Here is a 15,129-nt window from a genome sequence, read left to right as displayed (position 1 = left end):
TAATATACTATGCAGTGGCTTATAGTGCTGCAGAAGTCATTTCATTTAAGCTAAACAAAAGAAAAACAAAACAGAAACATAACATATGACAGACATCATACAAATGAGTGTTTACCCAAAGGAAAACATTAGCTTTTCTCACTCCTCAAGAACAGCGTGAGTATCAGCAGTTGTTTTGAACAGTTTCTGTATGATGTTGGTGTTGGTTGTGGCAGCCCTTGTGATAATTGAGTAAGAAGGAGTTGGCAGATCAATTGCAGAAGTGTTTTTTGTAGTATCAACTAGTTAGTTGGCTCTACAATTGATGAAAAAATAAACAGACTCAAAAATCTGCTTTTCCAATTTACTAACAATGTCTAAAAGAGATTTCTGCACTGCGTTATCAGTTAGGTTATTCAATGTATTCACATCAAAGTCGGAGTGGCTGAGAGAGAACAGATAATCTCATCAGCTAAATCAAAAAGACTGTTGACAGCTTTACAAATTTTAGATTATGTTTCTTGTGTATAAGAGTGCTGCCATCTTCTGGACAATTGGTCAAAATTACGTCCAGAAACTCTCGTAATTTAATGCGGGCCGACGAGACATCTGAACCCAATCCCTCAGCTTCAGAGCCACCAGAACTAGAACTGGCTGTTTAGAACTGACTAACTTAGTTTAGAAGTCTTTAATCAGTTAGGGCTAACTTAATGTAACACAAAAACAATGAGTAAACATTCTAAAAACAGCAAAATCTCAAAATACTGCAATGCAGATAGCCAAAGCAGCCTATAACATTACAACAAAATGAGCAGATAGGACGAAACTTACAGGAAATATCTAACACCTAACTTACTAAATACAAAAAACTATCTATTTAAATATTCAATAAATCCTAACCTCAGAAAAACCTAAGCTACTAATGCCACAAGGGCAAAAGTAAATTATAAAATTATCATAAAAATCATTAAATTATGTGACACATGAAATATTTCGTGTCAAGTAAAACCTTTGGTCTGCAAGTCTACATTCTCATGCCACTTTCTCCACTGGTTGCATTTCTCCCATACAATTCATAATGTTTTTTTCAAAGCAGCAAACAAACAATTTGATAAGAAGCAAATGGGTTTTACACAGACTATTGTTAGAAATTGTTGGTCATTGGACGAACAAAAATCGGCACGAATTAAAAAGGAATAACATTCGCGGGTGACAATTAAAGAAGGCGGATGCGAAAAATCTGAGCATTCCTGTGGCAAACCACATGAGTCAGTGTGTGCCAAACCTTTGTTTCCTCCATTAAAACGCTTTGCCGTAGTTGGGATGGAAACATTCCGAGCCGTAAAAGATTCCGAAAAACACTGCAACAGCCTCTTTCAAAAATCGTTTGGCACAGAAAATGTTTGATGTCCGTATCTTTTTGTTTTGTTATTATTGGGATCATCGTGTCCTTACAGAAAGCCGGGCTTGCCGAGTAAGGTAAAAATGGTCATTGGACATTGTTTTTTGCAATGGTCTCCTGACAAATTGACATTCATCTATTTTACAGGGTCAGTGCCTGATAAATGTGGCAGGGGACGCAGTTCTGGTGCAGTATTCGCCCTTACAGCAGACCAGCTGCTCAGAATATGCTGGCAGAGTCAACGTTCCAGTGACGTACGTATAGATGACGACAAGCGTTTTGCCTCCGAATTTTTGTAAGAATGTACTTAACACCATCATTTGTATCGTTAGCATACGCCTTTTTTATATTAAAAAAATTTGATATTTTTCCTAGTTAATTATTTTCCATCTTCCTCTCGCCTTTTTATTTGGGACGGCTTTTTTTCTGGGTCTCGGACAATGAAGAAGAGTCAAGGAGTCGGGCATGAGAAACGTGTGTGACGCGCACTCTTTTCGCTTTCTCTGGTTTTCTCCGAATTTTCCATTTTTATTGTAAAATTAGTCACCATCCGACAATTTATGAAATTGTTTACCGATGACTAGAGGCCCTACACTATGCATCTTCTGCACTCCAACTGAATAAAAGACCATATTTTACGCTCTTTGACAAGCGCTCTAATGTGACGATACGCGTAGGTGTCGTGGCTTCTTCTGCCTCTGCAACTTACAGGTCGGTTGGAAACCCGTGACATGGAATGCACAGACAAGTGCTTCCAGTTTGCTGACGGACGAAGATCTCTTTAAAAATGTTTGTACGAAAAAGTCAGTTGCACGCTGGTGATACGACATGCATGTTTTTGACATGAAAATCGAACTTGCTTCCGGCACGGAAGTAAGTCCAATAGAAAGCTGAACCTTTAAATCAATTTGCACGAGATGTTCATAATTTTAATGTGCCAAAGTTGAAAAATAGTAAAGCGCTAAAAATCCAATGGGAAAGACATTATTGGAAATAGTACGGTGAAACTTTGGTATAACAATTAACAGAATGCACTTACTTGTTAGCAAATAATTATTAGACCATCAAAATACACCTTAAGTTGCTGAGATAATTTATTAAAACTAACGTTTTTAGCCCATTCTATAGGCCATCCTCAGGTTAAACCAGAAGATTATAACATCAGTGTTCCAAAATAGAATACGTAAATTTAAATACAAAAAATAAGAAAATAACAGAAAAATTGTGTGTGTTTAAATATATATATAAAAGAAAAACAAAATCAGGTATAATAATAATAAAAAAAATCCAGTAATAATACCTTAAACAAACAATAATTTTCTATTACTAAGATATATTTTTAAAGCATGAAATTGTAAACTAAGGCATAATAGAAAACTTTACTATCTGCATGGAAATACATAGTTCAAAACCTCCAGCATCCCTTGCATTGATGCATGCATCCTCTAGTTTGCTTCTATAAATTTCAGTTTTCTCAGCACTCATTACTAAAGTTGCAGAGTTCGAGGGTTTAGCAATATCTGTTTCATCCCATTTTTCTATAATGCCTTGAGTATACACATCTTTGTTGTGTTGGACCAACTTTTGTGCACATAAGATCTACTTTTTATCGTAAAAATGTGTCGCGATCGACTTGTTGTCATAGGCATAGTCTAAGTGGGGAGGGGGAAGTGTGAAATACATACTATGTTTATACACCGTTTCAGTACAAAGTGCACTCACTGCTTGTGAGTCGAGTCATAACTGCATGCACACAGTTGCGTTCGGTTACAAATATAATGCATTAAGTCAAGACATCGCTAGCGATCGACCAAAATTGGCTTGGCGATCGACGACCGGTCGATCGCCAAGCCAATTTTGGTCGATCGCTAGCAAGAAAATTTTAGTGCGGCTATTCTCTCGATCGCGATCGACTTGTTGGCCACCCCTGGCCTATAAAGTAAGCCGAAAACGTTAGTTTTTTCAATAAAACTATCTTGGGAACACAAAAGGTGATAGATTAATTATTTGCTGACCACGTTCTGTTTAATGAAAAACTTACACAGTTGCATAGAATTTCTTAGTAGATTTTCATGCATGCACTTGTTCAAAAAGTTGAATTCTCAGAACACCTTTTCCAGATTATTAATTTTTCGGATAATCGACGAATATTGTCAAAAATCGAAATTCTGTTTCACTTTCGTTCTCGAAGTTTGATTGCGTCCAGACGAAAAATTTAAACATTTGCATAGAATTTCTTTGTAAATTTTAGTGCGGCTATTCTCTCGAATAAAAATATCTAAAAAATAAATTGCACAAAAAAAGTATTCAACAAATGAAAACTTTTTCTGAATAAATGAATTGAAAAGGTTTCTGAATGAAAATCTTTTTGGTAAAATTTAAACATTAAATATTAAAAAAAAAAACTATATAAAATATAATTTTTAAATACATTTTCATTATTCGAAATTCAATTATTGAGCGAAACAAATATATTTTCTGTAACTGCGTATTTTGAACTATCCTTTGTGATAATTTTCATTGAATAATGGAAAAATACACAATTTTAAATATCTAAATTTTAATAGTAATTAAACATCATGTCAACAAATCGTAAAACTCTTTCCGCATTACAAAATTTTACAGTAGTAAAAGTAATACTCATGTCAAATGCTCTTTGTAATTAAATGGAGTCATATATAAATAACTTATTGTTTGTCTTTAGTTTTCTGTTTCGAGGATACACCGAAGATTCCGGAAATTGTCTGGAATAAACTGCACACAGTTATCCGCAAAATTTTGAAATTATGGATATGTATATTATTGTATTTCTGCGATTAATTTTTCGACTTCATTTTAATCTTGATACGCTGTAGCGAAGACATAAATATCCAACAATTCGTAGAAAAATTAAAGAAGATCCCAGAATGGCAAAATTCGTGTAAACGTCATTATTTCTAATTTTAAGAATTTTTACAATAAATTCGGGAGTAAACAAGCATAACTGACTACACTCTAAACGTTCTCTTTTAAATCCGTAGACACATATAAGCATTCCTTCGTAGCTCAGAGCAAATGGTGAAACTTTCGTTATCCATTTGAGATATGAAGGTAGTGGGTTATTTATAGCAAAAAAGTTGCAAAATAACAATAATGGAAGACAAATCACAGGAACTAGAAACACCGTAACCTAGAAATAAAACATTGTTTAATAAATGAATTTTCATTGCTTAATTCTAAATTATATTGAAAATCCAGTAGAGCGTCGTTTATCCGAAAGCCGATTAACCGAGACGTCGGTTAACCGAAAGCTTTTCAGTCGGACTGTGTCGTGCCAAATCGAACGTTTTTGATACTAGATAGACTTCTAAAGTATAATTTTTTGTTTTTATATTTTTCAATATTATTATTTTGTTTGTACAAAGTAAAGAAATAATTTTTAACGATACAATAGCCACGATTATTATTATAAAAATTTTCGTTAGGCTTAAAATCGACGAAAATTCAATGCGAAACGACACGCAACGGAGAAAAATTTCAACATCGGATAGGTTAATATATTTTTTCGTACATAATTGGTTTCCGAAAAATAAGTTATCCGAACAACCCAATCCCCAATTGTTTCGGATAAACGGCGCTCTACTTTACAGTAAAATGACATGATGCACAAATTAAGATATCTTGTTACATCAATAAGCGGTTTTGTTAAAAATTAATGACAAAAATTTAATGGATGCAGAATACTGTATATGAAGCAGTAGAACTACATATAGTGTTCTAGTGTAATACTACACAACCTACAGTATAGGCAATCTGACGAAGATTATTCGTCAGATTATATACGGCCTACAATATATCGCAAAAAATTTATTTCTTAGCAGTTTATGTGTATTTCTGAATAATCTACATGAAAATGTAATGCATGCCATCTTAAATTCTTTATGTAAATTAATGTGAAATGTTCAATTGCTTTCTCTGCTTTAAATTTTTGGAAATACTATAGATTACCACCTATGGAATTTCGGGATTTTGAGTATATGTCTGAACTGAGAGGACCGAGACGACGATACTCTACTTTTGGACCGGAGACAAAAAATAAAAAAGTTATCATACTTTTTTCGGCGATCCCGCAAGATGGCGGTACTAGCAACTACGGTGCTGTCTGCACAAGGTCTATATAAGAAGGTCAGGACACGCGTGACCTACTTCTTGAGCCGCCATTTTGGGGTATTTTGAGTCGCATGTTTTAAGCAATATACGAGCAGTCAGTTTTATACGACATTAATTAAACTAAACTTGCATAAATCCAGTGATTTCCAGTCAAAATTATAATAATTTCGGATGATTATGCAAACCCAATTTTATGTAACTTTTCGATCAAATAGTTTAAAAGAAACAATCATCCACATCATTTGCTGTCGTGAATGAAACTAATGCAATTACGTATATAAGCACTTCGTAAAGTAATGCAATAACATAAGTTATCCAACATTTTATTTTAAAGCATTTACCAATACAATATTAATGCATTAAAAAATAAATACTGGACTAACGTTTAATTAATGAACATTTTTTACTTTACAAAGGCTTAAACGTCATATTTTCCTAATTACATAAAATTTAATCAAAAAGGATAATATTAAACACAATTTGATGATATTTTTAACAGAGCTTATCTGAGACATAACTTCTTTCTCTGTAAACACACAAGATACGAATATAATAAAACACCATTTTCGGAAGTCAGCAGAAGTACGCATAAATGAGCTTTTGCTTCCATACAGTTTTTTTACATTCGAAGTACTGTTCATATCCTCTGGCAAAAATATGTAATCTCGCTGACAAAAAAGTTGAGATTAACAGTTGAAACTGAGATTCTTCGAAATGAGGCTGAACAACAAATAATTTAATGTGAGCTCACGTATACATCTCAAAGACAGTACCTATAGAAAAATACATAATATACACTACCCTCACATAGTTTAGAATGTTCAGTTGGCTGCCACTTATTCCGTCTGCAGTTTTGCACCCATTTCGCTTTCCTCTGCTTACCTGCAGGAAATCTAAACAGTCGAAGGTCGGTAGACTTACTTTTACAATTAAGTGCCACAATTAAGTAACCCATTGTTTAACGTTTTGAGTACGTATATACGTAATAATAGTCGACTCACGCAGGAACCACGTATGGTGGTCTCTATCGATATGCCCCAACATGGCCGCTGCCGCATAGAATCACGGGAGCGTGTCCTGACCTTCTTATACAGACCTTGGTCTGCATGATAGCACTAAAAAAGTACGACGACTTTCTTATTTTTTATCTCCGGTTTAAAAGTAGGGTATTGAACTCGTCTTGGTCCCCTGAGTTCAAATATATACTCAAAGTCCCGAAATTCCTTAGGTGGTAATCTATAGTACAGCCAATTTTTTGATAAGAGGTAATACGCGGTACTGTACCTTCAAATATTTCTTTAGTTTGGTCGCACACGCCCTGTTTCCAGCAAAACTCATTGCACGATACTAAATATATTTTTTTTTGTTTCTGTTTTCTCTTGGGGGTTTCCGTTTAGAACAAGTTTCAGTATTTTTACCTTTTCTATTTTTAATCTAGTCCAGATACATGTAACACAGTTAGGTTCAGTTTTATATTACTATCACTTTTACACAGGCAGCATAAAACATTTTATTACTAGGCTTAATCCTGATTAATCCAAAGTGATTGCAACTGAAAATGGAAGAACTCGAATGCAAGAATTGAAAACTATTGCAAAAAGTTTTTATTGTTCGCGACAACCCGTGCTAGGTATTCAAATATCAGCGACACCACGGCGACAAACGTAATTCGGGTTTCAAAAAGTAGCGTTAACTTTACCGTACAAAATTCTGATCGAATTACGATAATACAGGCACGAAGTCATTCTGTGATCTGACTTCGCAAAGATGTTTGCTTCTCTAATTATCCGCTTTTATAAATCTCTGTACTTTTATCTACAAAGTCAGAGGCGTAGCTATTGTGGAGCAGTTGGAGCAACCTGCTCCAACTGCCTCCACAATAGCTACGTTGTGGAGCAGTTGCTACAATAGCATCCTCTCCACAACAGGCGCACGAATCACGAGGGCGCCAAGCTGTTCATGCTGATAATCGAGGATCGTCCGAGGTTGCAGTCCTTCTGGTTTCAGGACTGCAATCTCCATTACGGTTGATTTTGGACCCAAGGAATATGAAATGCTCCACTACCTCGATTTCTTCACTGTTGATCACTATTATGAGTTCCGTATTCCGTGCAGTAGTCATTATTTTGGTTCTCTTGAAGTTAAGAAGCAGCCCTACCTTTGCACTTTCGTGCTTGACTCTCAGAAGCAGATGCTCAAGATCTTCCTGACTTTCCGCGAGCAGCGTGGTATCATCCGCATATCAGAGATTATTGACGTTCCTGCCTCCAATTTTCACTCCAATGTTAGACTCATTCAAATCTGCTTTCCTCATCGCCACCTCTCCATACAGATTGAATAGTGATGGTGAAAGGATACAGCCCTAGCGGGTACCCCTTCTGATCTTGAACTAGTTTGTATCATCATATGGCATTCTAACAGTGGCTTCTTGTCTAGTATATAACAATCGTATGAGCTGGATGAGATGCGGTGAGATTCCCATTTCCTTGAGGCACTTCCACAGTTTGTCGTGATCAATACAATCGAAAGCCTTTGAGTAATCAATGAAGCACATGTATAGATCTTTTGGGTATCCCTCGCTGTTTCCAACATTCAACGAAGATTAGCGATACGATCACGTGTTCCTCTACCTTTTCGGAAACCTGCCTGTACATCTGGCATCTCTCTGTCTATGGTTGAGTACTGTACAGTACATACGCTGTTGAATGATCCGGCTGAAACTTTGCGAAGGTTTAGGATAACTTTCGTAAAGTTTCAGTCGGCGATTCGTGGCTGAGATAAAACAACTTCACCAATAGTGCCTTATCCACCAACGTCAACATCATAATGAAAACCGTATGTCAGCGCCAGTAACAGGAAAATTCAGAAATGAACTGTTAGTCGTACACCCTGCATTTTATAAGACTCAGATCTGCACAATTCCTGTGATTTGTCTTACTTTCAGCGCCCTCTATCGACAAAAATTTGAACTATTTTCTTTTTCTGTACCCCAAAAAATCCCCCTTCCTGAGAATAACTTTTATGCAAACCGCATTCAAATATATCAATTCTTTCAACTTTTATGAATTTTTAAACTATTTACAAATTTATGGGACACCCTGTAATTCAAATAATTGGAATATATTTAATAAAGGTTGACAGGAAAGCCTAGGAGCCTTCAAAAACCAGTTAAGTCTCAAAATCAGTTCACTGAATTCTGTTGACGCACATATTTACATAAATAGATTTGTAAATTTATTTTTTATATTTGAATTTAAACGATCGGCGAATTTAAATAAATATTTTCATCAGCAGCGAGCTTTTTGGCTTTCATTTATTACCAACATTTACAGAATAGAGGATCCGATCAATACCGAAAAAATTATCGGTATGGGATCGTACCGACAGAATTCAGGATCGTATCATCGTCCTATTATAGTGAAAAAAGTAAATGTTCATTTATTAATTATTATTTTTATCGTTTTTTCATCTTATTACTTTCCATCCTTTCTATCCAAAATTTAGGAAAATTGCTAAGTATTATCATTAATATTTCCGGTGCTTCGTTTATCCACCCAATCGTTTTGTTAGGGAGTGGTTGAACCGTATTTTTCGAATTTTTAGCCAAGAATTCACCGACAAGAACATGGCGAGAAAGTGCATTATCGCTGTAGAAGTTCCCTTAGTTTTCTGGTCATTAACCGGATGGATTTCTAAGAATAGATTCGGGCAACCAATGCAGAACTCTCAAATCATAATCTTTCTCGACCAATCGGAAGAAGTTGACGATGCGCAACACCACCACTATGGAAGAAAACAGTCGACGGGACCTGATTTTCAACGAACTTCACCTTTCCAGCGCCGTTCACTGGATGGACGAACAGTTTCGGTGCCATAAGCGTAACCCGTAACGATGCGCTGGAGAAAGCTTTTGGTCGGCCACTCGAGCACGTCGTTATTCAACATTTTAGACACGACACGTCACTAGTCCAAACCGTCTTCGAAAATTGCTCGACAAGATCCAAACGATTCGACACGTTCGATAACGTCCCTAATTGTTAATGGACGATCGTCCAGCACCAAATCTCGGACTCGAGCCACGCCTGGTCGTCGGCGAAATGGATGGTCTATCCAAACGTGGCTCCTCTTCGACGCCTTCTCTGCCTTCCTCCAACATCTCGTACCACTGGAAAACTCTCGTTTCCGACGGAGGATTGTCACCAAAGGCTTTTTGCAACCTTCCCAAGGTTTTTGTAGCGGTAAATCCGTGGCCGGAACAAAATTTGATGCACGTACTTTACTCGATTAAACTGGACATTCTGAAAAATCTTCGGCCAAAAATTCTTTAGGCACAGAACAAGTTTATTCGCCGACGAAAACGGACCACGACGTACGGATTTCTGCTAACGTCGACGAAAGTCGAACCAAATAACGAAAAGAATCAGAGTGCTGTCTTGCACGCGCGCAGTGAAAATCAACCGTTTCACATACTTTGTAATCACGATAGTATGTTTCTTCAAATGCATTCGATTTAAAGAAATTTCGGTGTCAGAGAAACCCGAGTAATTCTGTTAAATCTAAGACCTACTGATTGATTGTCAACGTTAACTGATTCAACTGCGGTTCGACAGAATTGTTTCCAAATATAAATTCTTAGAGATGGCAATTTTAAAAAGGAAAATAAGACTGAGCTTAAATCGGTGTTTGCCTGTTACTGCTATTTGAGTATAACGAACAGAACGATAAAAAAAATAAAAGTAATAATAATATATTAACTTACCTTATCAGAGAACAGAGAACCAAATATGATCGGTATGGACTGAGCGTTAAGAGCGAGACCAACGGCAAATGCGACAAAATAGAAGAATCTCCAAGCTTCCAGAGATTGTCCGGTTAACCAGTAAACGAGCGATACAAAAATGGACGGGAATATAAACTGTAAAACAATAAATTATTATTTTTTGTTGTAAATAACCTGTTCTTTAATTCTTGCATGTTTTGATGGTTCTGCATGAAAAAGAATTGTGGAGAAATGTGACAGAATTATTTAATTGTCATCGGTTAAACAACGATACTGATCATTGAAAAAACTTTGTCTTATATATTAATTTTATTTACAAAACTATATGTGAACGAATGAATTTATCAAGTAATTAATAGTGAATTAACTCTCAATATGTAATGTGACCAGATCTAGAAATGTAAAAAGCGAGACGTTAAACCGGACGTTTGGACCACACGTGAGATAAGTAAGCGATCGATTTCCGTATAACGTCCGTCGGTTCTCTAGATTTCTGACATCGTTGATGATAGATGTTACGAACCGGCCGGATGGCCGAGCGGTCAAGGTGGCAGCCTACCGCTCTGGGGACCCGGGTTCGAACCCGAACGAGTCGAGAAATCCCCAGGAATTTTTCGGGGGGTGGTCCGTTCGGATATGTCGGGCCCCGCCCCTCACCACCCGGTCGCCCCATTGTGGGCCTGGCCGAACCCATAATGGGCTTACTAAAAGAGGCCCTCTTAGTGCCCACAGGGCGAAAAGAGTTTTTTTAATAAAAAAGATGTTACGAACTATTAATGAACGTTTCACATCTCCATATACTTTTTTATTAACAAAAATCCATCTCCAGCAATAGCGGCAATCAGAAGTCGCTGCAGTAGACTCCCCGCCAATTAAAAAACTCGCGTATATAGGAATCAGAGTTGCCGATTTTCGGGGGTCGATTTATCCATCCCCAAAAACGCGAAAAAATTCCGATTATCTCGTTCGAAAGAAAATTGTTTACTTAGGCAGTGTGCAAACTTTCAAATTGTCTGTAATGCGATTGCCGAAATATAAACAATTAAAAGTTCAAAAATCGCCAAAAAAAGCTGTATTTTGTTTTCTTTCTTCATCCTGCGTTACAGAAGCTCGCAGAGGAAAACTACTGGATCTAGAAAGCGCAAATTTTAAACTTAAGCCTTTCTCAATATCAGTGAAGTGCTGGCAAATCTCCGGGTCGATAGGTCAAAGTTCATGCGGGATTCCCATAGAGCTAATTCAATTTTACGGCTTAATTTTATGCTTATAAGAATATACTTGCATGAAAACAAATTAATTTTATTTATAATTGTGACTCAGGATTACAAAAGTTCAAATTATTGCCAATTAAAACTTCTTATGATCATTTTTGTAAATAGCGTCGGTCGACGGCATTTACAAAAATGGCGCTTGCAAGCGGTACACACGAGACTTTTACCTGTATTATTGTTTTCTGCATTTTGTCTCCAAGTGCCATGCTTATCTTTACCAAAAAAAAAAAACTGCTAAGGAAAATTTTGACTGTTATCTAAATTGGCATAAATTTTTACTTTGCAAAATTTATTTACATCTCAGATGTTTTTCTTTGGATGAATTAATTACATTAGTAACAATTAATTATTAATTACATTGAACCACGTTAATTATAATGAACTAATTGTTGTTAATTACGGCTCCGAGCGTAGCTTTGCATGCTTAAAACTTTGTAATCAGCAAGTCATATAAACTCCTTCATAGCTAACCAGCAAGACAGTGGCACTTGCACGTAATATACACTCGCTGTTTTCTTACAGGGTTGTTAGATTAAGCAATTAATCACCGATTGAGCTACAGTTTCCATAAATTGATTATTACAATTTTTGGATAAACTATAGATTACTCCCTATGGAATTTCGGGATTTTGAGTATATATCTGAACTGAGGGGACCGAGACGAGTTCAACGATACCCTACTTTTGGACCGGAGACGAAAAATAAAAAAGTTATCATACTTTTTTCGGCGATCGCGCGATGATAGGGTGTCGCGTCGCTCTCTCCGCTAAGCCTATCGCGCTTAACAGGCAGTCCGGCAAGTCGGCCATATATGCCTTCAACAGAGGCAGATGTTGACCCACGAGCACACTGACCGTCTGCAGTTGGAATTAAGTCCTTTTTGCATACCCTCGCGCTCGTCGACCTCGAGGGCTACGGCTCCTCAGTCTCGCTATCGCTCGCGGTCGGCTAGTACTACGCGCCGCTATCGTGGCTTGTCCAACAAACCTAACCTAACCCTCCGGGAGATGACCGTAGTCCGACGTCATGGTTTACAGACTTTACCGCAAGATGGCGGTACTAGCAATTACGGTGCTGTCTGCATGGTAGAATTTAAAAAGTATAATAACTTTCTTAATTTTTATCTCCGATCCAAAAGTAGGATACCGTTGAACTCGTCTCGGTTCCCTGAGTTCAAATATCTACTCAAAGTCCCGAAATTCCATAGGGAGTAATCTATAGTACAGCCAAATTGTTACACTATTACATTTACGCGATTCATTTTCAACTTGCAATTCGTGAGATAAAGATTAGCTAGTTTTGAATATAAGTATAAAACAGTTCAAAAGCAAAACATATACAAAAATTCTACTTTCAAACACTTTAAACATTGAAACGTCTAATCTAGTCACTATGGCAGAGGTGGACAAGCAAGAGTTCAGTGGGAGCCGAAATGTAGGTTTTGCAAAATGCATGGGAGCCGCAGTTCTGTACTGTCATGGCGGATAGTATGGTAATGCAGAGAAGGATAGGGTGTCCCCCATCCGGGTCGAGAACTTCTTTTCAAAGAATAGATTTGAAATGTCAATTTAATTTATTGCACCAACTTGGAAATAAATTACTAAATATTGCATATATATAATTACATATTTTCACAAAATTGTGGAAATAAAATTGTAAAAATAAAAATAAAAAGCAGAAATTAACACTTTCAGCAAGAACCGCATGTAACTCAAAAAGAGCCGCATTTGCCCATGTCTGTACTATGGAGTATAAACACGCTTTCGTGGCCTAAATTGTATTGCATAGCGTTGATTTTACAGATACGTATGCAAGGGCGTCGCCAGAGGGGGGCAGAGGGGCAGTTGCCCCTCCCTAGACATGCGAAAAAAATTATTTAAATGCTAAGTCATTTATTGCCCGATTTATAATTCCCGCGCGAAAAACCCAAGAACATTATGTTTTAATTAAAATAATCTTAAGCTTCTTAAAATTTATGAATCGTTTTTATTTTACCTACATACAATTCATATCCTCTATCAATTTATATTATCTTGCCCCCCTGGCCCATTGGCTGGCGACGCCCTTGTACGTATGCATTGTTTGCATTGAACTTGTAGCACTAAACTACAGTGGCTAGAATATATAGTGTGTCGCAGTGGCGTAGCTAGGGTTCTCCGGGCCTGGTGCGGAACCAGATTTGTGGGCCCCCGAAAAAATTTTTCGGGTCTTTTTTCCTGATTTTGAGGGCCCCTATAAGCCTGTCGCTTTCCAGGGGCCCGGTGCGGACCGCACCTACCGCACCCACCTAGCTACGCCACTGGTGTGTCGTTCATGTCTAAAAATAGGTTCCGAGATAAGCGCTTTACACTAGAGGCGCTGTTGTCACTACTGATGTTTACATTGATAGCAATCGAGCTGAAATGCTATTCTCGCCACAGAATAATTATATTTTCGCCACTATAATGGAATCAGAAATCCCGCGTTTTTAAAACTAATTATTTCTATAAAATTAAAATAAGCTTTATATTTAATATAATCGAAGTTATTTTTATAGAAGTTCTAAATTACTTCAAATTATGCCAGTTTCACCTTTATAGCAATATTTAAACTGTCGAAGTAAACATTAATTCGTTAACTTTATAATTAGTAATATGTTAATAAATCAATATTAACTCAGTATTATTATAATTGTAATGGATTAAAAAACTTGATACACACATTAACATGAAAACATTTTTATTTCTGACTAAAATTTTTTAAATGAATTTATTTTGTATGTCTTATTTTTAAATATTGTTGTTTCTTTTTTTTCTTTTTGACATTTCTGTATTTGTTTCAAATAAAAATGAATTCTCGTTATAATATAAAATCTTACAATTTTTTCAGTTAAAGCAATTTTATGCATATCACAACCTACATATCTTTTTATTTCCTAAATTAGATAAAATATCGAGTATACTCTCTTCATGTAATTTGTTGAAACTAAAACACTCTGTAAATTAATTTTCGATATCACATATAAGATAAAATAGTGGCATTGAAGGATATATCAATCCTCCTTTATCAAACTCCTTTGGAAATCCTGCACATTCTGGATGTATATCAGTTGCATTAATAGATTTTGCATCAAGACACTTTTTACAATCGGGTGCAGGATGTTTTCGGTAAAAACTTTCTTACCACATATCCAGAAATATAATAAATTAATTGCAAATTACTATGTTGATGAACAATATCTGAATGTTCTAGATTCTCACATTTTAAATATTCGTTAGCCTTTAATAATTTTCCACTTTCAAGAAAATTATCAATTCTAAAAAATCTAGACTGGTCAATCTTCATAAATTGTTGTTTTGGACATATCAAAGAGCTAATAATATTGGGAAAAGTATCGCCATTTCTTGGTGTTTTGGCTAAATTGTAAAAACTCAAACATTCCACAATAGTTAAAAATTCATCGGGATTAGGATGGTCATTACAACCCTTGGATTGTCTAATGATACTAAAGAGATTTTCCAACTTATCTTGACTTAATCTTGCTGTCATCAAATATTTATATCCCAATT

At 36.2% G+C, this 15,129-nt stretch overlaps 2 protein-coding genes across 4 annotated transcripts in view; one reads left to right on the top strand and one right to left on the bottom strand.

Moving 5' to 3' along the window:
- The window catches only part of LOC136975644 (C2 domain-containing protein 5), a 214,485-nt gene extending 212,735 nt beyond the window's left edge, over window positions 1-1,750 (top strand). For both annotated transcript variants that reach the window (XM_067270731.1, XM_067270732.1), the window contains exon 31: window positions 1,529-1,750. In XM_067270731.1, the coding sequence (XP_067126832.1) occupies window positions 1,529-1,645 (117 nt within the window). In that variant the 3' untranslated portion in view covers window positions 1,646-1,750. The remainder of the gene's footprint in view (window positions 1-1,528) is intronic.
- A 2,174-nt stretch (window positions 1,751-3,924) lies between these two features.
- LOC136975629 (ATP-binding cassette sub-family G member 1-like) overlaps window positions 3,925-15,129 on the bottom strand; it is a 74,636-nt gene continuing 63,431 nt past the window's right edge. For both annotated transcript variants that reach the window (XM_067270700.1, XM_067270699.1), the window contains exons 11-12: window positions 10,290-10,445; window positions 3,925-4,550 (exon numbers count right to left, since the gene is read on the bottom strand). In XM_067270700.1, coding sequence (XP_067126801.1) covers window positions 4,212-4,550; window positions 10,290-10,445 — 495 coding nt within the window. In that variant the 3' untranslated portion in view covers window positions 3,925-4,211. The remainder of the gene's footprint in view (window positions 4,551-10,289; window positions 10,446-15,129) is intronic.

This window comes from Centruroides vittatus, unplaced genomic scaffold (assembly GCF_030686945.1).
Source record: "Centruroides vittatus isolate TY-2023 unplaced genomic scaffold, ASM3068694v2 contig_377, whole genome shotgun sequence".
Classification (NCBI taxonomy): Eukaryota; Metazoa; Arthropoda; class Arachnida; order Scorpiones; family Buthidae; genus Centruroides; species Centruroides vittatus.
Note: the sequence above shows the minus strand (reverse complement) of the source record. Positions and strands in the feature narration are given on the sequence as shown.